The 21,513-nt window shown below is 43.7% G+C and overlaps 2 protein-coding genes across 2 annotated transcripts in view; one reads left to right on the top strand and one right to left on the bottom strand.

Moving 5' to 3' along the window:
- Positions 1–5,732: 5,732 nt before the first annotated feature.
- Mpz (myelin protein zero) lies at positions 5,733–8,671 on the bottom strand. Its single transcript, XM_042681443.1, has 6 exons — positions 8,551–8,671; positions 8,141–8,307; positions 7,703–7,916; positions 7,344–7,479; positions 7,122–7,182; positions 5,733–6,980 (listed from the first exon to the last, which is right to left on the bottom strand). The coding sequence occupies exons 1-6, from the start codon at positions 8,669–8,671 to the stop codon at positions 6,879–6,881; spliced, it is 801 nt and encodes a 266-aa protein (XP_042537377.1). The 3' UTR covers positions 5,733–6,878.
- A 6,412-nt stretch (positions 8,672–15,083) lies between these two features.
- Positions 15,084–21,513, top strand: part of Sdhc (succinate dehydrogenase complex subunit C) — a 35,491-nt gene continuing 29,061 nt past the window's right edge. Inside the window, exon 1 of the mRNA XM_042682260.1 lies at positions 15,084–15,141. Within this exon, the coding sequence (XP_042538194.1) occupies positions 15,122–15,141 (20 nt within the window). The 5' untranslated portion in view covers positions 15,084–15,121. The remainder of the gene's footprint in view (positions 15,142–21,513) is intronic.

Genomic DNA, 21,513 nt, shown 5'->3' with positions numbered 1-21,513 from the left:
CAGTGCCACTTCTGGTTTTCTAGTGGTTTATTGGAGATAAAAGTCTCATGGACTTTGTTGCCCAGGCTGGCTTTGAACCATGATCCTCAGCCTCCTGAGTAGCTAGGATTATAGGCATGAGAGACCCCCACCCAGCTGTTCTTATTTTATATATGAAGAAACTGAGGCACAGAGATATCAAGTAGCCTTTTTTTGGTCAGTCATGGGGGCCTGAACTCTGGGCCTGGGTTCTGTCTCTCAGCTCTTCAGCTCAAGGCTAGCGCTCTACCACTTGAGCCACAGCACCACTTCTGGCTTTTTCTGCCTATGTGATGCTGAGGAATGGAACCCAGGACCTCATGTATGCAAGGCGAGCACTCTACCACTGAGCCACCTTCCCAGCCCTCTAATAGCTTTTCTAAAGCAACTGAGTGGTTGAACTAGCACCAGAATTCAGGCAGTCTGACTTCAGATCTGTGCTTTTTATATCACACTGACAAGGGACTGGATAATTGAAGGGCAGCCAGAATGGTTGTCAAGGATGTTGTCCAACCTAGCTTAGAGGACAAAGAGAGCAGTTTCCCTAAACTGAGCTCACAATTTTCTGCTTGGATCCTCATATCCCAAACAGGTAAGATCTAGACCTCTTACATCTTTCCAGGGAAGGAACCACATCTGGTCTTTACTACTCCCTGACTGCTTTATTAGGCTCCTCCTGACTGTATAAATGCCCTGATCTCATCCAGTTGCCTTCCCTATTGCTTGCGGGAACATATGGCCAGGAAATCTGAAATTTAAAATGGCTTGAAATGAAATGCTTAGAGTAATGGGGCTTAGGGGCTGGGAAGGTGGCTCAGTGGTAGAGCGCATGCCTTGCATGCCAGAAGCCCTGGGTTTGATTCCTCAGCACCACATAAGCAAAAAGAAAAAAGCCGGAAGTGGCATTGTGGCTCAAGTGGTAGAGCGCTAGCCTTGAGCTGAAGAGCTGAGGGACAGCACTCAGGCCCAGAGTTCAGGCCCCATGACCGGACCCAAAAAAAAAAAAAGAGTAATGGGGCTTAGAACTTGGGAGGTATGGCTAATATGCATGCAGAAAGAAGTGTCCAAAGTACAGAGTATGACAGGGAAAGGTATGGTATCCTGAAATGAAGCTTATTCCATTTCTAACTCTTGAGAGAACCCAGGCCTCATTTACTCCCCTGAATCAGTTCTCAACAGGAGGATGTACTGCCCTCTAGGGGTTATTTGGGGAATCTATAGGATATATTTTTGGTTGTTCGACTGTTTTGTGTATAGTGCTGGAGGTTTCTGGGAGTTAGTGTTCGAGTCAAGGATACTAAACAATACTGGAATGACCAGAACAGTGAAAAGAATTATGCCACATACTTCATGACGGGTATTAATGTACTTGAAAACCTATTATTAGCTGGGTGCCAGTGGTTCATGCTTGTAATCCTAACTACTCAGGATGAGATCAAAGGATTATGGTTCAAAGGCAACTTGGATAGAAAGTCCAATTAACCAGCAAAAAGGATGGAAGTGGAGTAGTGGCTCAAGTGGTAGAGCAGCAACCTTGAGCAAAAAAGCTAAAAGACAGTGAGTTCAAGCACACACACACACACACACACACACACACACACACACACACACACACACCTGTTATTATCTGAGAGAACCTAGAACCAGCTCCCTCTTACATGGAAATGCAAAGTTGTTTTTTTTCTTTTTTTTATTGTGAAAATACTGTATGAGGGGTTACAATTACATGGGGCAAGATAATGAGTACATTTCTTTTTTCTTTTTTTTTGGGTCCGGTCATGGGGCCTGAACTCTGGGCGTGGGAGCTGTCCCTCAGCTCTTCAGCTCAAGGCTAGCGCTCTACCACATGAGCCACAGCGCCACTTCCAGCTTTTTTCTTTTTTGCTTATGTGGTACTGAGGAATCGAACCCAGGGCCTTAGGCATGCAAGGCAAGCGCTCTACCACTGAGCCACCTTCCCAGCCATGAGTACATTTCTTATCATGCCATTTGTTGCCTCCTTGTTTCCCCTTCCCATCCCTTGCCATACCCACCCCCCTTCCAGCAAAGTAGTTTTTGCATCATTTAGATTGAGTTTCCCAGAAATGCTACTAAGGTATAGATTGAAATTATAATTATAAATTATAGATTGAAATTATAATTTGTTCAGAAATTTACTAAAAATTGTTCACCATTTCAGAAATTCTTGTCAACATTGACAGTGTTGCTCATAGTATTTGAGTTGCTGATACTTATATCACTCTGTTTGCCTTTGCTGCTGTTGAATTCAAAGTAATTCTATGTATAACTCTAAGGCTCTGACTTCTACATTATGGTTCAAGTACAGTCATGCTTAAACATTGTATATTAAAATACTTACACTTTTATTATAAATTAATCTTATTGCAACTACAATACAGAGAATCACATTTACTTTTTTGAAAGTAAATGCATGTATCTATGTTCTATTACATGTGAATTTCATTTCAGGATAATAAAAAGGGAAGCAGGTCTGACAAGAGTACAATGGTACCTATTGCTCTAAATGTTTAGGAAGCCATACACACAGAAAGTAGAGTCAGGAAGATTGCCAGTTTAAGACCAGTCTGGATTATATAAGGAGATCCTGTATCAAAAAACTGAAAAGAAGGAAAAAGAAAGCCCAGCAATTGCTTGAATATTCAGGGACCCTATCTGTCTTTTGCTTTCAGTCCTATTCTATAAAGAGTCTGTGAATCTCACTGCTGGGGTAGAAATCTTTGCCAATAGATTGGACACTGGACAGTCAAGAAGCTACTGCAAGATAGTTAGTGGGGGCTCAGCTGGGAGTCTAACTTAGAACAGAAAGAGTGTTTTTTCCCTCCCGTGCTGGGGATAAAATACAGAGCCTTAAGTATGTTAGGCAAATGCACAATATTGAAATCCATCTTCTAATCCCAGCCTAAGGAAAGGCCTTTGTTGGATAAAGGGATAGTGCCTAAATTGTGATGATGTTGTGATGGTGTCCAAATTATAAGGCAAACAGAACTAGAGTAAACTACCAGATAGTCAGTTAGGATTCATAAAATGTCTCCTCCATAGCTGTGCCATTTCTCATAACTTCTGTCTAATCAAAGAACTTAATTAACAGCAAAGAAATACGTTGCTAGGCTCATGCTCATGGAATTAAAGTAATCTCAGCACATTCCCCAGCTCTTGGTAAGAAGATGCTCATTTAAAACTTGGATTGGCTTCCTGAAGACTCAAAACAACAGTTGAAAGATAATACCTAGAAAGAATGAGGATCTCTCTTATAAGATGCAATATACAGGGGGTAGAAATGTGGATTAGCAGTAGAGTGCTTGCCTAGCATGCATGAAGCCCTGGGCTCGATTCCTCAGTACCACATAAACAGAAAAAGCCAGAAGTGGCTTTTTCTCAAGGAAAGTGCCAGGCTCTGATTTCAAAGCCAGTAGGACTGGCAAAAAAAAAAAAAAAAAAAAGCAGTATATGCTTTGAATGAGAGGTTGTTATATAGAATGTTGTTTTCCACATAGTCAAAATGGATTCAGGAGTGATTCTTTCACTGTTATAATAATCACTCACAGATTGTGTGTGTGTGTGTGTGTGTGTGTGTGTGTGTGTGTGTGTGTGTGCATGTGCATGTGTGTGTGTGTGTGTGTGTGTGTGTGTGTGTGTGTGTGTGCTGATACTGGGGGCTTGAACTCAGAGCCTGAACTCTGCCCCTTAGCTCTTCTGCCCAAGGCTGGCACTCTACCACTTGAACCATACCTCTACTTCTGGCTTTTTGCTTGTTAATTGGAGATAAGAATCACATAGACTTGCCTGCCTAGGCTGGCTTTGAACTTTGATCCTCAGACCTTAGCCTCTTGAGTAGCTAGGATTATAGGGAGCCACTGGTAGCGTCACTGATAGAATTTTTGTTTCCCATCAGCCAGCTCTGCTGCTTTGGAGGACTTGGACCCCAAAGGGAGATTTCTCCCATTGGAAAACACAAGAATGGTTTCATTGGCTTGGAAAATGGGACTGCAACCTGGCCATTTGGACATCTATATGCTACTGAACAAAGAGGAATAAAAGGAGCTAGTAGTGTGCCTAGCAAGCAAGAGGCTGTGAATCCAAACCCTAATACTTCCCATCCTTTCCCCCAGAAAACCAACTTTGTGCAGTGGCAGTATAGCCAGTGAGGTTGATTCTAGGTGTGATTATTGCTAAGAGGTGGGGAAAGGCACTGTTCACTGACTGGTGTGATTGATCCTGAATATCTAGGAAAAACTGTGTTGGTACTGCACAGTACCAGTGAGGAAATCTAGTTCTAAAACCCAGGAGAGTCTCTGGAGGTGCTACTTAGTACTTCAGTACCTAATCATAAAGGGGAAAATAGTGCAACCAAATAAAAGCAGGTAACTCAGACCTTGAGTCAGAAATGGACACTTGGATCATTTCATCAGGTAAAGAACTTTGACTATGCTGGGCTCTGAAGGCTCAAGCCTATAATCCTAGCTACTCAGGAGGCTGAGAGCTGAGGATCCCTGGTTCAAGCCAGCCCAGGCAGAAAAGTCCATGAGACTTTTATCTTCAAATAACTACTAAAAAAGAATGGAAGTGGAGATGTGGCTCAAGTAGTAAAAGTGGTTCAGAAAAAAAGCAGAAAAAGACAAATGAGAGTATGAGGCCTTGAATTCAAGCCTCAGTTACCAGTACAAATAAACAAAAAACCTTGCCCGCTGTTCTGGCTGTAAGTGGAGAAATAAAAGTGGGTAGGATACCAGGCGCTGGTGGCTCACACCTGTAGTCCTAGCTACTCAGGAGGCTGAGATCTGAGGATCGAGGTTCAAAGCGGTGAGACTCTTATCTCTAATAAATCACCAGAAAACCGGAAGTGATCTTGTAATTCAAGTGGTAAAGTGCTAACCTTGAGCTGAAGAGCTGAGGGACAGGGCCCAGGACCAGAATTCACAACTGACAAAAAAAAAAAAAAAAAAGTGGGTAGAATAACATAACATAAATGGCAATTATGGCTCTTGACCAATCAGAAATGAGGACCGTGATAAGTTGGCATTACTTTTTTATTGTGTGTTTGTCATTGCTAATCATTTTATTAATCTCCCTTTCATTTTTTTGGTTAATCATACATCTAGAATAATGTATCAACAAAACTGTATGTGTAGGTAGAGAGATGAATGAGATTTATGCTAGTATATTAACTGTATACACTTAGGCAAGAGCTAGAAACATCTTTAAAGGACTGGCCCTTAATTCTTAATGGTATATCAACTTTTATAACTTCAAAAGTTTTCTATACACAGATCTCACTTGATTCTCACAAAAAATATGGAGAGGGTAAGGTATCCTGAGCTTAGTTGTTTACAAATGTATAAACAAACGTATAAAAGTCTAGCAACTATCCTCATAAGTAGTTGAGAGGTTTTAGAATTCAGATCTTGGTAAAGGGGAATTCTGTGTTTTTCACTATGTAAAAGTAGAGGCTGACAGGTTAGCATATAGTACAACTCACTGAATATTTGTTGAATATATAAACATGTCTTGTAAGCCTATGTCAGAGTTTTTCCCCCCCTATACTACAAAAGCCCCACCATGAGAACCAAGTTCAATAACTGAAACCAGTTCATAAGAAGGAAGCATGGGAGGCTGGGGTTGGGAGAAGAGGTGAGGCGTATTCTGGGGAAAACTAGGAAATACAAGATGAGGCAGTGGCTTTTGGAAATGTCAGTGTTTATTAAACATTTAACAACATGTGGAGACTTGAGAAGCAATATACAGAATGTAGAAAAATCCTAAGAATCCCCTGTGGCTGAAAGTACAGCCTCTTCTTTTTCCCCCTATTTTCTACCCTCCTCCCCTTTCTCCTTGTTAAAGCCATTTCTTAGTATTAATTTGTTCCCTCTTCTGCCCCTGACTTGTGAGAATCAATTCTCTCTCTCTTTCTCCTTCTCTCTCTCTGTTAGTCACTCTTTCTCCAAGACCTTGATTTCCAGAACAGTGTTCCAAAGCAGTCAAGGGGCATCAAGCCTATAATGAGGTCTGAGGATCAGGGGCCCCTCTGTTTGAGCTGGCTGGATCTCCATTTAGGACTTAATGGGAGTGGGGACCTGCAAAAGCTACATGACGTCATTGGTCCTCAGTCATGGGAGTAAAGGGCAGGGAGCACCGGCACAGGTAACCAAACCAACAACAACAACAAAAAAGAATGGATTAAAAATAAAAAAAAATCAATAACCTAACTAAACCCTGAAGGACAGACTGATCCGTATGTTAGTCAGAGGAGAGGATGTGGAGCTGGGCCACCGGATAGAGGAAAGGGAGGGACAGAGAAGGAAAAATCAAGATCCATGGTGGTCAAGCTGAAGTACATAGGATGAGAAACCCAGGTGGCTTGGAGTTGGGGCAGGGGCTTTCAAGGTCCCTTTCTTCTCAGTGCCTGAGGGACAGGCACCAAACACGCAGCCCTTGGGGCAGGGAAGGGGTAGGATTAGTCCATGGGCTCCCAGAAAACCAGGGATAAGGTGTGAGAGTACAATTGCTTAGGAATGAATTTTGGAACGAAACTTACATCTCAAAGGAAGGTGAGGGCAGGGCAGGGCTGGGGAGCAAGGGAGGAAAGCACCTAGACTGGGGGATGAGAGGAGCCTAGGTCCCCCTGCTCGGGTGGGGCCTGGGGGTGGCGATCACTTGTCCGAGTCCAGGCCCATCATGTTCTTGAGGGCGTTCTTGAGGCTGGTTCTGCTGGGGGACTTGACAGCAGGCCGAAGCTCCGCGCTCTGCTCATCCTTTCGAAGCTCCATCTCGATGACCACCACTTGAGCTCCTTTGGCGGACTCAGCCCCTGACCCCCGACCCCCTGCCCGGCCCGCTAACCGCTATTTCTTATCTTTGCGAGACTCCCCCAGCCCCTTAGACTTCTTCTCACTGGCAGCTTTGGTGCTTCTGCTGTGGTCCAGCATGGCATACAGCACTGGCGTCTGGGGGAAGAGGTGCGTGCATCAGCGGCCAGTCACAGCCGTAGAGGCTGGACTTTGCTGATCCCGCCCCTCATGGCTGCCGGGGAGGCTCCCGGGGGTTCTCCTCCCCAGCTTTATCCAGCACCCCCAATCCCCGCTAACCTGACGCCCGCGCTTCGACGAGTCCTTGGAAGACTTGTGCAATTTCCCCTTCTCCATGGCACTGCAGGAAAAGGGGGTGCCGTGGATTCGGCCTCACAGGAACCCCAAGGCCAGCTGGGTGCGTCTTCCCGGGCTTCCCTTTGGCCCTCCCTTCCCAGAAGTAGTCTCCGCCCACGTCGGGGAATCCTGAACTGCTGGCGGCGAGCCACGCTCGGCCCTTACCTGAGCCGCCTTTGCAAGGTCGCCTGCCTCCGGAGCCAGCAGTATCGAACCAGGTAGAAGAGCAGCAGCAACAACAGCACCACCCCAAAGACACCTCCAATCACGGAACCCAAAATCACCCCGTACCTAATTGGCACTAGGAAAGAGGGGAAAAGAAGTTGGGGAAAGGGCAGGGAGTTCTGTTGGTGGTTCCTTGTTCCATTCCTAGCCATCCCTTGCCAAGGCTACTTAATGTTCATCTTTCTAGAACCTGACCATCATTAGGCTGAGACTTTTGTGTTTTCCCCCAGACTATCAGTACTTCCTACCCCTCTCCTGGAAGTGCCTCCCAGACTCCCTGTGCCTTTCCCTTTCCATACCTTTTTCAAAGACATAGAGTGTGACCTGAGAGGTCTTGCCCACTATGTCTGGTGGGTTTTTGACATCGCAAGTGAAGGTACCGTTGTCACTGTAGTCTAGGTTGTGTATGACAATGGAGCCATCCTTCCAGCGAGGGTCTCCTACCCACTGGATGCGCTCTTTGAAAGCCCCCACCTCATCGATGTAGGGTTGTCCCTTGGCATAGTGGAAGATCTAGGGAAAATGAAGGGAAGGACTCTACTGTGAACAGTGCTTCGGGGTAAAAGGATCCTGGTTTGGGAAGGGTAGTGCCATGTGACAAAGGTCACCACTTACCTTACCAATGTTGGACTTACATCGCATAACAAATTTTACCTCAGCAGGATTTCTCTCTCTTTGTTCTTTAAAGCACACTTTTTATTATCCAACCCCAAAAGCCCTCCCCACAAGGCACTCACTGAAATGGCATCTCGGCCCCCTTCAGGCTGGTAGCGCCAAGTGAAAGAGATGTCATCTGAGACCCATTCACTGGACCAGAAGGAGCAATGCAGGGTCACCCGGGAGCCCACAGCACCATGGACCTCCCTGTCCGTGTAAACCACAATGGCCTGGGTTGGGGACAGCACTGAAAGCACAGAGAAGAAATCAGATAGACATATAGAAATATAGAGGATGTGAGACCAATAGGTAGACAAGGGCTGAGTCACAAGTCTGAAGTCATAGCAAAGAAACAGTATGCTCTGAGGTCTGGATTTCTGAATCAACTGAATTGGCTAGTATAAATGCTGCATATCTTCAAGTTCTGAGCAAATCTGTAGAGGAAATAAACTTCCAGAACTTCCAGAAAATGGGTGTCTACAAGTCTCACTTTCCACTGAGTCAAACTCTCTTTTGAGACAGGGTTCAACTATGTAGCTCAGGTGGGCCTCAAACTCACTTCCTCCTAAGCCATGTTCAGAAGTGCTGGAAATGCGGTCATGCACCACCATGCCCAGCTAGTATCTATCTTGTAAGCTATCCTTTAGATACAGGCCTTAAATTTGACACAAATTATATATTTAATATTTATTGCTTTCTTCTCAGCAATTATTAAAGCAATATGATAAAGTTTCTTTGAATCTACCCCAAATGTTAGCAGTTTAATGTGTATGTTCTCCTTATGTATCAAACTCAAACTCAAGATACAACTGTATTTAAATACTTTTATAGTTTTTTTCATATATTGCATTATATTCCACTTTTTTAGTTTAAGAATATATGGATCTGGGTGAGATCTGCATAGACATCAAGAGAGCCTTAAGCTCTCACTTGGCCTTTAAATATATATACATATATATATATATATATATTATCTGTAAGTATTTGGACAAAGGAGTTACCATTCAACAAAATACCAGGCATTTTGATCAGTGTCACCCCTCTTCATCATTCTCCTCCATCTCTCCCAACCCTTCTCTTCAATTTTCCTAATTTCATAGAATATGCATTGAATGTTATAACTGTATTTTCCCCACCTTGCTTGGCTTTTTTGATCATGGTTGCTGCTCTACCACTTGACCCATACCTCCAGCTCCAGATTTTTAAATCTTTATTTATTTGTCAGTTATGGGGCTTGAACTCAGGAGCTGGGTGCTATCTATGAGCTTTTTCACTCAAAGCTACTGTTCTACCACTTTGAGCCACATTGCCACTTCTGGTTTTCTAGTCATTCATTGGAGATAAGCTTCTCACAGATTTTTCTGCCCAGGCTGGCTTTGAACTGTGATCCTCAGATCTCAGCCTCTTGAGTAGCTAAGATTACAGATCTGAGCGATTGGCACCTGGCCCAGATTTTTTTTTTTTCTGGTTAATTGGAGATAAAAGACTCATTCATTGATTGCCCAGGCTGAGTCTGAACCTTGATCCTCAGATCTAAGCCTCCTGGGTAGTTGGGATTACAGGTGTGAGCCATTGGTGCCCAGTCAACAATTTTTAGCAGCTATGTATGCTGTATTTCACAGGATAGCAAACTAAAATTTCTTGCAAAAAAATAATAAAGATAAAGAAAGTTATTCTCTGACACAGCTGTCTTCACTGATGAATTCCTGGTTGCCATACTACTTGGCTTCCTCTTGACCTAGGGAGCCAGAAAGAAAAGGACCTTCCAGCTCTCTCAGCAAAGCTGATGGAGAGCAAGACCCTAAATGCAGATCTCAGATGCCAGTGCATATGAAGCTCTGTGGTTCAACCATTCACACTCCTGATAGCCATTCTGCTCCAGTGACACCCCCAAGACCCACCCACACATGGAAGGCCATTCCAGGGAGACTATGTGTGTGGGTTGGTCCTCAATTGGGGTAACTGTAGATTCTTTTGTTCTAAAGGAGACAAACAAAGTCCTATTGTCTAACCAATGTTGAGGATTCATGCCATCCCCAACCCTTACCTTCATTGTTCTCTTCCACCTCAGCATGCAGTATCATTTATTCACTCCTGCAACTTTCAACTTACATAATTCTTGGGAATCACCAATATACAAGAGAGGTTATTTATTGGATCTAACTTCTATTCCTTTTGTTATAATATCAACCATTGCCCTTCTCAGCTCTGCTCAAAGGCTCTAAGAGCAGGACAGAACCCACTCCCTCCCCTTATACTTCACATTTTCTTCTCCTCATTTCCTTTGCTATAACTTTTTCCAACTCACTAATTTAACATATTTTTAGGGGATTAGAATAGCATAGACTGCAGTGAGTCTAGGTTCTGGGCTTACAACTCAAGGAATTGACACCAGAGAACCTTGGACCTTCCTCCTATTCCTTTTTCTGCTACTCCTCATCCCTCAGTCCAGCTTGCTGCTGTCATTTATTATGTTAGGCATCAGGGCAATTTGGAGAAGGGAAGGATCCACCATTAACACTACTTTGACCTTCCCTTGCTCACCCAACAAAATCCTAGGATTCAGCTCTGTACCAGATGAGGAGCTGCAGAGAGAAACGAAGACACCACAAAACAAAGAATCTGAGGAGCTGAGACCTAAATCTTCAGCTCTCTCTTTAGACCTCTCTTTAGCATTTCCCTTCTGGAAAACTAAGGTTGGATATCTCATGTACTACTAGGGGTAAAATGGGGATCAGACCCCACTCTTTGGATCCTGCTCCTTCCCACACACACTCTAACATTGTTTCCTACCAGGCCCTCAGCACAGCTTTGGGAACATCTGACTAGTTTCAACCTAAGTACAGCCATGCCCACTCACAAAAGTTATCCATGATCTCTTTTACCATCTCCCTTCCTGGAATACCTTCTCTCACCCACTCTAAAAAGATTCCCCGCCCTCCCCTGTAAATATAGTATCACCTTCGGACCTTTGTTTACTGGCTCTCTGCAGTGAAGAGGGAATGAAGGCAATGGGAAGGTATTGAAAGACCACCTAAGTAGCAGGGCTCCCAGACTGTAGGGGTTCCACTTACCCAAAGAAGATAAGAGTAGCACAGCCAGAATAGGGCTGGAGCTGGATGAGGGAGCCCCAGGAGCCATAGCTGGGGAAGGGACTATGGCCTGGAGCGTCTGCGGGGTGAAGAGAGTGGGGGACAAGGACTGAGCGGGGGGATTCCTGGAACCTGCTTAAAATCCCCTGGGACTTCATCAGGAGGGGGCTGTCCTGGGCCAGTAACCAATTGCAGTTTGGCATGTGCAGTTAGGAGGTGGTGGGGAGGGAGGCAGAGTGCAAGGAGCAGAAGGGGCATTGTACAGTCTGGGTGGGGGGGGTGGGGGGACACATACCACCCCATACACAGAAGGCATTGTGTCTATTGGCCTCCCCCTGCCCCAGGCTGGAATGTTGGGGGGTGGTGAGGGACAGGGACAGAAAAATGGACACACACTTCACTAAGAGAAGATAGGAAGGGAAATCTAACTACAAAGTCCACAAAAAGGGATTCCTCCTTAGCTCCCTTGTCTGGAGGTGGCTCCTTGAGAGCTTTAGGAGTTAGAGGCAGGTTCTCCTCAGAGAACTCCCCAAATAGGATATGCTTTGTTATCTTGATGACGTAGGCTACATTACAGACTTCTTGAGATAACCTGGTCCTTTGGGAATCTTTTTTCCATTTCTCTTCATCTTAAGAGATAGAAGCTTAGCTCCATTGGAAAATTCACAGCAAAGAGGTATCAGACCTTTCACTCTCTGTTAGGAACTCCTTCAAGGCCTCATGCTGCAGTTTAATATATTTCAGTTTAGAGCAATGCAACAAACTGCATCCCAATTATATGTAAAGTATGGGAATGTGGGGAATAGAATCAAAATAATAAATTCCTTTTACAAGTTCAAAATCTAGTTTAGGGAGGCAGAAAACAAACCCATCAACATCTTGCTTTAGTAATGAACTACTTGCTTTAGTAATAAACAAATGCCAGGAAAACCACAGAGGGCATACAAGTCACAATATCAGGAAAGTTATATGATTAAAAACAAAAAATAAACTGCATTTAATAAATGAAGCTCAGAGGACGTGGCAGTCAGGCACGGGAAGCAAGGTTAGATACGACCCAACCTTAAAGAATGAGTGCCATTTTGAAAAGGGGAATGGGTAGGGAGGGTAACAGGACAAGCAAGAACAAAGAGGTGACTTGGGTGTCAGTGGTTCACACCTGTAATCCTACCTAAGCAGGCTGAGATCTAAGGAACCAGGCTCAAAGCTAACTCAGGCAGGAAAGTCTGTGAGACTCTTTTTTTTTTTTTTTTGGGTCCGGTCGTGGGGCCTGAACTCTGGGCCTGGGCACTGTCCCTCAGCTCTTCAGCTCAAGGCTAGCGCTCTACCACTTGAGCCACAGTGCCACTTCTGGCTTTTTTCTTTATGTGGTGCTGAGGAATCGAACCCAGGGCCTCAGGCATGCAAGGCAAGCACTCTGCCACTGAGCCACCTTCCCAGCCCCTCTGTGAGACTCTTATCTCCAATTAACAACCCAAAGTCAGAAGTGGAGCTGTGGCTCAAGTGGTAGAGTGCCAACTTTGAGGGAAAAAGCTAAAGAACAGGGCCCGTGTGTCCTGAGACACACATAATAAAAAGGGTGGATTTAATTTGCTTCATCATAATTATCTTCTGAAGATTTAGGGGGGATGGAGTTAGGGATGGGATGTTTATATAAACAGAACTGAGTTTTAAGACAAATCTGGCTAACAGTGTTTCAGACAGAGCTCTCCTGATTATGACTTCCTTTGTTTACCTCCTTAGGATCATATAAAACGATTTTGCTTTTCATCCAACTTACCTCACTCCCGTTCCTTTCTCTCACCTTTTCACCTGTAACCTTGGCAAGGCTCTGCTTCTTCTTGATTACTTTTTTTTTTTTTTTTTTTGAGCTGGTCCTGGGGGCTTCAAGGCCTGGGCTCTATTTCTGGGCTTTTTTGCTCTACCGCCTGTACTACAGCTCCTCTTAAGGCTTTTTCTGTGATTAATTGGAGATAAATTTCATGGCCTTTCCTGCCCTGGATGGCTTCGAACTTTATCCTCAGAACTCAGCCTCCTGAGTTGACTTCTACTTTTGAGTCAGGCTGTTACTGCGTAGTCTAGTCTAGCTACAAAATCCTCCTGTTTCTGCTTTTCAGTGTTGTGATCATAGCCTTGCCTCACTATGCTTAGCTAAAACTTATGTTTTGAGGTATTCATCATGGAATGTGTTGGAGCAGTCTTAAAGATCCAGGAATGCTGTAAAGGGATTCCTGAATAGAAGGTTGAATTAGGGAGCCTCAAAGATCTCTTCCAATCCTTAAGTCTATGAAAGTAATTCTGTTGTCAAGCATTAATAGAAATGCAAAATAGCATTATTCATTTGATACAGTAATAAGCAAATTTGTGCTATTTAAATCCTGAAAGGAACAATACAATAGTGCTAAATATAAATGAGATTTAAATATGAATACAGCCAAACATGTTTTATTGTAAAATCACTAAATTGCTCTGGGCTGCCTCATTTACCCCTCCCTTCTTTTAACTTTCTCTCTGCCAAGGGTCAAGAACTTTTGCATTCTAGTTCCTTTCTCACTAGCTCATTTTCCCTCTTCAGTCTCTCAGGGATTGATTCCTGTACTTAAACGCCTCAAAGCTGCTAATTGATATACAGCATATAAATCAAGGCGGGTTCTCCTCCACACCCGGGTTCTTGTGGTTGTGGGTGTCACCCACACAGTGCTGAAACAAGGAACAAGGGAGCGTTGTCTTTGGCTAGTGGGAGTTCAGCGCATGCAGCAGCTGTAGCCCAGGAACCCCGGGACTTGAGATAGTTAGAGGCCCCCCAACCTTTAAAATGGTGGTGTGAGGTCCTCCTGCAGCCATGTCCTGTCTCCTTAAATTGGGTTTCAAATGTGGGGTGGCAGGGCACAAGTGATACTTTGTAATACTAAAGACTCAGGAGATCTGAGATCTGACCATCACAGTTTGAATCCAGCCCGTTAAAGTCCATGAGAATCTTATTTCCAATTACCCACCAAAAAGCCAGAAGTGGGGCTGTGGTTCAAGTGGTAGAACACTAACCTTCAGCACAGGGCCCTGAGTTCAAACCACAGGATGGACAAACATACATAGACAAAATGTGTTACCGCCTTCTGACTGAAGCTTCCCCTTAGAACCAGAGAAAATCTAAACTTATCCTTTTTCTTGAGTGCCTCAGCTGGCCAAGCCTGACCTTTTTAGGCTGACCTGTGAAGGCGAGTGAAACTGTGGGAAGGGCTCCATGAAGAATCTAGGCAAATTCGTCACTTGGTAAACCTGTAAGGCATGCAAAACATAAGACTGCAATTTTTTTTTCCTTTGCCAGTCCTGGGGCTTGAATTTAGGTGCTGGGCACTGTCCCTCAGCTCTTCAGTTCAAGGCGAGCACTCTACCATTTGAGCCACAGCACCACTTCTGGTTTTCTAGTAGTTTATTGGAGATAAGAGTCTCACGGACTTTCCTGCCCTGGCTGGCTTTGAACGGAGATCCTCAGATCTCAGCCTCCTGAGTAGCTAGGATTACAGGTGTGAGCCACCGCTGCCAGGCGCCCTGAGCTTCTTTTGCTCAAAGCTAGCACTCTACCACTTGAGCCACGGCGCCACTTCCGGCTTTTTCTGTGTATGTGGCGCTGGGGAGTCGAACCGAAGGCTTTATGCATGCAACGCAAGCGCTCTACCACGGAGCCACAGTCTCAGACCCTACTGCAAATTTTTAAGCCAGTGGTGTGTCTACCCAAATCCTTGTAAATAATCAGTGGTGAGGGAGCAGGAGAGCAGTACCATGAAGGAGAAAAACACCATCATCCGAATACAGACCCGAGCCGCGCCACGCCACGCCGGAGCCGGCTTTAAGGAACGCGTGCGATCACGTGACAGCCCCTCCCCTCCCGCTCGGCCCCAGCTCGCGGGGATGGGGGAGGGAAGGGGCGGGAGGGGCCATTCGTCACTTCCGCCCAGGCCGGAATCCAAGATGGCTGCGCTGTTGCTGAGGTGACTTTAGCGCGGGGCGGGGACGCCGTGCTTATGACCCTTGGGGTTTCTGAACTGTCCCCTCTCGCCTTGTCATCTGCGGCTTATGCTGTGCAGGGGCAAAGAAAGGACCCCTGGGTGTGGAGGGTCCTCGCTCTGGAGTCGGGAGACCCCGGCCCTTCTCCCCTGCGGTTGCTATGAGACTGGGCCGGGCTGCGGGGCCCGAACTCCGGACGTTGGGAGTTGTGGCGCGGCGCTCTCCTTTCTTACTCCCCCTTCCCTTCTACTGCTTCGCCCCCATTTTTTTTTTTTTCTTTTCTTTTGGCCCCACAGCCGAGACCCTATAAATCATTCTTGGAGGTCAGCCGACCTTGGCTGCTGCAGCTCGGTGTCCTCTTCGGAGCCGGGCCCGGGGAGGGCTGTGCTGCACCGCTGCCCCCGGGGCGCACTGGGGACGGTTCAGGTTCTAACTCTGCTTTTTTTCTTTTTGCTGTGCTAGGGTGGAACTCAAGGCCTTGTGCTAGACCTCGAGCCACACCCGATCCCTCCAACAGTTTTGTTCCTATTTTGCGAAGCTATTTGTTCTAGAAAGTTAACCTTCGTTAACGGTTGAGATTTCAGCGACTGTGACTGCCTAAGTTCCTAAGGAAACCCTACCCAGCCCGTGACGAGCGGTAGCACCCGGATTAGCCTCGGCTGCCCTCAGAGGGTTCATTTTTGAGTTTTATTTTTCTCCACCGGGGTCTTGGGTAATGGAGTAGATGTTCCAACTTTTGGCGTAAAAGATCAACTCACTGTCTAGAGTAGCATCCTATTTACAACTTTCTCTTTTGTTGTTGGTGGTGGTAATGGGGCTTTGAATTTAAGGACTTGGCGCTGTCCTTGAGCTCTTTTGTTCAAAGTTAGCGGTCTGCCACTTTTAGCCACAGTTCCACTTCTGGCTTTTTCAGTGATACTGGAGATAGTAGTCTTACAGACTTTCCTGCCCAGGCTGGCTTTGAACCGTGACCCTCAGATCTCAGCCTCCTGCTTAGCTAAGATTATAGGCGTGAGCCACCAGGGACCAGCTACAGTTTTATTCAGAACTGTCTAGCTCTCTTTCTGTAATTCACTGCCCTCTAGTTCTAGGGACTAATGCCTTTAGATAACTTCTGGTACAAATCCCAGCATTGTTTCCCTCACCCCCCCCCCCTCACTCTCCCTTCCCTCTCCCTTCCTCCCTCCCTCCCTCCCTCCCTTCCTTCCTCTCTTCCTCCCTCTTTCTCTCTCTCCCCCTTTCCAGTACTGAAGGTTGAATTCATATTTGTTGATAATTGATTGATATTGATTGATAATAAGATAAGTGACCTTTTAAAACATGTCTTCAGTATTCAGGAAGCTTGTATTGTTTTTCTAATATTTACTTTTGTCTTTGTTTTTGCCAATCCTGGGCTTGAACTCGGCGGGAAACTGTCCCTGAGTTTCTTTGGTTTCCGACTTTTTCTGTTTATATGGTACTGAGGAATCAAACCCAAGGTTCATGCATGCTAGGCACTGAGCCACATTCCCAGCCTTATGTTTACTTTTATTTCAGTCATTTTATATATTATAGAAATTTCTTTTGGGGACCGTTTAAGTAGTATCAAAGTTATCTTTTTTTTCTTCTAATCTTTTTTAGTAAGGTGCTGGTGGCTCACACCTGTAATCCTAGCTACTCAGGAGGCTGAGCTCAGAGGATTGCAGTTCGAAGCTGGCCTAGGCTGGAAAGTCTGAGACTCATCTCCAAAAACTACTCAGAAAAAGCCAAAAGTGGTTTTATGGCTTGTGGTAGAGTGTTAGCCTTGAGCACAAGAGGCTCAGGGACAGAGTCTAGGCCCTGAGTTTCAAGCCCAGGTCCAGCAAAAAATAAAATAAAAATAATAATAAATAAAATTACTTTTTATGTGTGTGCCAATACTGGGGCTTGGACTCAAGGCCTGGAGCTGTCAGCATTTTTCCTTACAGCTAGCTGGCTCTCCACACCTCCATTCTGATATTTTTGCTGGTTAATTGGGAGATGGAATATCTTATCTGCCATAGCTTTGAGCTGGGATCTTCAGATCTAAGATGATAGGCCTGAACCACTGAAAAATCTTTGTGCCTGAACCCCTAAAAAATCTTTGTGTTTTCCTTTGTGTTGTACTCGAGTTTGAACTCAAGGCCTTGTGCTTCATCTAGTACTTAGCCATATCCCTACTCCCCAGTACAGGTTTGTACTAACTTTATTTTTGGAAACTTATTTGTTATGGAAAGTTTGCTTCATTGCTGTTGAGATTTCAATTTCTGATTTCCTCAAATACCTTCTCATTTCTCTCCATTTCAGTCATGTAATATAAAAATAGACTTTGTTTAGTTTTTCTTGACAGAATGATTCTCTTGGAGTTGTGATCAGAGTTATCTTAATTCTTCATTTTCTCCTGCCCTTTTTTGTATCTTTTCTCAAAGACAGGCCAAGGCAAGTAGTTCTAGAGAGGCTTCCTGTATTTCAGATGATCAGTTTGAATGCTTTTGAATTATTTGACATTTCACATATATTTCAGTACATGTTTCAGAATCAATGTTTAAAAGCTGGGATTTTTTTTTTTTTTTTTTTTTTGATCAGTTGTAGAGCTTGAACTCGGGGCCTGAGTGCTGTCCCTGGGCTCTTTTTGCTCAGTGCTAGCACTCTACTACTTGGAGCAACAGTGCCACTCCTGGTTATCTGGTGGTTATTTGGAGATAAGCATCTTATAGGGACTTTTCTGCCCTGGCTGGCTTTGAACTGCAGTCCTCAGATCTCAGCCTCCTGAGTAACTAGGATTACAGGTGTGAACTACTGATGCTTGGCTTAGCTGAGCATCATTATACAGTTGATCATTTTCACTCTCAGGTTTTCATTCTTGGATTTAACCAATCTCAGATTGAAAATACTTGAAAAACAAATTGCAGAAAGTTGCAAAACTTGATTTTGTTACTTAGTATTACATCATGTGCACATGCAGTAAAGTAATGATTATATGAGAGAATTGCATTGAATATATGAGAAACCTCAAGCATTTTATACAAACAATTTAATTATTCTTAGATCTTAGTTCTGCTGGGTATCCTGGAACCAGTCCCTGGCCACCATACTTAATATGTGTATCCAGACAATATCATTTGGGGTTGTGTAACACTGACCATTCTAGGACTTAATGTCCCGAGCCCTCAGTCCAATATTTATCACAAAAACAACAACAAAAGCAAAGAACAAGAAAACTAACCACAAAAGTTATACTTAGTACTTTTTTTTGGTTTGTTTTTTCTCTTCTATATGTCAGACATTTTTATTGTTGCTATAGATGCAAAGTATTCAATCCTATCCTCAGGAAGCTCAAAGTCTAGTAGGGGAGATAAATAGGTGAGTTATTAGCATAATGTATAAAGATAGGAACAAATACTATGGGAATATGACTGATGAACCACGTAAGGCTAAAGAAGTAGTGACTTTTTTTCCCCAGTCGTGGGGTTTGAACTCTGGGCCTGAATGCTCAAGGTGAGCACTCTACCACTTGAGCCACAGCACCACTTCTGGTTTTCTGGTGGTCAATTGGAGATAAGAGTCTCATGGACTTTCCTGCCCGGGCTGGCTTTGAACCACAATCTTCAGATCTCAGCCTCCTGAGTAGGTAGGATTACAAGTGTGACCCACCAGCACCTGACTTAAGAAGTGGTGATTTTTAAGCCATACTTAGCCGTACATGGAGAGGCTGAGGCAGGGAGAATCTTGAATTTGAGGCCAGTCTAGGCTATAAGAGCTTGTCTCAAAAACAGACAGAAAATGGTAATTTTGCCATCTAGGAATTAGATTTTGAAGGATGAGTTTTATAGGTTGTGAGAGGTTCCAATAAGATTATGAGCAGATGCATGTAGTCATAAGAGGGCTCCTTCTATTTGGACATAATATAAAAATCAAAGTGGGAGAAGTAAGGAAATTAAGGGAGTTTGTGAGAAAGAGGTCTGGAAAGTTGGGTTGGGTTTTGTTTGCTTACTTTGGATCTTATATTCTAAATAACAAGAGCTGTTAAGTCTTTTAGGCAGAATGATAAAAATAAGCTCTATTTTAAGTTCACACTGGTGATATTGAAAGGTAGGGAAGAAACTACTATTAGGGAGGTCAAAGGTTACTGTTTCAGTTTTAAAAATAGGATAAAGCCAGGCACTGGTGGCTACTGCCTGTAATCCTATCTATTCAGGAAGCTGAGCTCTAAAGATTGCAATTTGAATCCAGTCAGGACAGGAAAATCCATGAGACTCTTCACTAAACTACCAAAAAAAAAAAAAAAAAATTTGGAAGTGGCACTGTGGCTCAAGTGATAGAGTGCTAGCCTTGAGAACAAAAGCTCAGGGGCAGTGCCTAGCTGACTTTGAGCTGAGATCTTCAGATCCAAGCCACTGGATCTGGCCCAGAGTTCAAGCCCCAGGACTAGGAAAAAAAAAAAGAGAGAGAATATGGACCAAAGAAATGGACTAGATTGAAATTTTCTACATAGTATGGTAGGATTGGATGGTTTCGTACATGTATATGAGAGGTAAGAGTAAAGGAGAAATCAGGTATGACTTACGTTGTTGCTTGGGAGTTAGTTGGATGGTAATGATCTTTTAGGTCATTACAGTTATATAAATCAGGTAATGAGTACATTTCTTTTTGGACAATGTCATCTCTTTTCTTCTCTCTTCCATTTTTTTCCTCCCATTGCCACTCACAAGTTGTATAGCTCATTTTCAAAATAGTCCCAGAGCTTTGTATATAAATGATTGTTCTCATCATTCAAGGTTATATATTTTATTGTTGCTTTCACCCAGACATTTATGAAGTTTGGATATAGTATCAGATAAACCTTAGAGGTTGTGTAAGAGAAATACATTATATATGTGTAAAATATTTACATTATACACACACACCAGTTTTTTTAATGCCAGTACCAGGGCTTGAACTTAAGGCCTTATGTTCTCCCTCAGCTTTTTCATTTAAGGCTGCCACTAACACTTGAGCTACCCCTCTACTTTCAGCTTTTTATCTACTAATTGGGGATAAGAGTCTCTTGAATTTGTCTGCCCGGGCTTGCTTTTAACCAGAACTCAGCCTTCTGAGTAGTTAGTAGGCATCAGCCACCAGCACCTGGCCTTTTTTTTTTTTTTTTTTTTGGTCATAGACTCAATATGTAACCCATATTGGTCCTAACTTATACTCCTGCCTCAGCCTCCAAAATGGTGAGATTATAGTTACAGGCTTATTTGTTGTATCTTGTTTTGTCCTAAAAATGGTATTTAATTTGATCACATAGATTTGGCTTCAAATAACTTTTTGGATTTTTTTTCCAGAAGTAATCTAATTTTCAGCAGATGACTTTTTTTTTTTTAATCACCATTGATAGTTTTAAAAATGTGATGTGAATTCTAGAGACCTTGGGAATGGGAGAGGAGAAAGAAGCAATGAGAATATGGGTGAGGGAATGAATTTTTCAAAGTATACTGTGTGCATGTATGGAAGTATCACAAAAAAAACCCTCATACTACAAAATCTGTTAGCTAATGGAACACTAATGGAACAGTATTTTATATATGTGGTATATTTCAGTTTATAGAGAATGTTTTTCTGCACATTTCCTTTTTCTTCCAGCATGAGGTTGAACTCACTGCCTGGGCTCTGTCCCTGAGCTCTTTTACCCAAGGCTACCGTTCTACCACTTTGAGCCATTGCACCACTTCTGGTTTTCTGATGGTTAATTGGAGATAAGGGTCTTGGACTTTCCTGCCTGAGCTGGCTTTGAACTACAGTCCTCAGATCTCAGCCTCCTGAGTAGCTAGGATTACAGGCGTGAGCCACCAGTGCCTGGCTCCACATTTCCTTTTTTTAATGTTTTAAACTTTAAGATAAGTTACCCTATTTATCCCAGACTGGCCTTGAGCTCACTATATCATCTAAGACTGGCCTTCAGTTTACTATCCTCCTGCCTCATCCTGAGTACTGAGATAATAGTGCCCAGCTCATTTCCTATACAGCTCATTTCCTGTATGTTTTTTAAAATGTAGTTCTTAGTTGACACTAAGCAAAAGGAATGTACATATCACCCGATGTAGAAGAAATAACTGTATTTTCAAAGCTTTATAGACCATGATAAAAACAATTTGCCCCATGAAGGTTAGAATGTGTTTGTGACTTTAACTAAGTATCACTATCCCACAATACTGTGAAGTTTGTGAAATTTATGTATCACTTAATCACAATAAAAATTGCAAAAAATAAATAAAATGCAGTTCTTCCAATTTTTTTTTTTGTCGGTCGTGGGGCTTGAACTCTGAGCCTGGGCACTGTCCCTCAGCTCTTCAGCTCAAGGCGAGTGCTCTACCACT

This window comes from Dipodomys spectabilis, unplaced genomic scaffold (genome assembly GCF_019054845.1).
Source record: "Dipodomys spectabilis isolate Male_0828 unplaced genomic scaffold, ASM1905484v1 ptg000069l, whole genome shotgun sequence".
Lineage (NCBI taxonomy): Eukaryota > Metazoa > Chordata > Mammalia > Rodentia > Heteromyidae > Dipodomys > Dipodomys spectabilis.
The sequence above is the reverse complement of the archived record's forward strand: the minus strand, read 5'-3'. Positions and strand labels throughout refer to the sequence as shown.

Coding starts and splice junctions, on each gene's coding strand:
- Mpz (XM_042681443.1), bottom strand. CDS start 8,671: ATGGTGGTGCATGACCGCATTTCCAGCACTTCTGAACATGGCTTAGGA. Junction 8,308..8,550: donor AGAGTTTGACTCAGTGGAAA/GTGAGACTTGTA, acceptor CTGTGCTTTCAG/TGCTGTCCCCAACCCAGGCC. Junction 6,981..7,121: donor CGTCGAAGCGCGGGCGTCAG/GTTAGCGGGGAT, acceptor CTCTTCCCCCAG/ACGCCAGTGCTGTATGCCAT.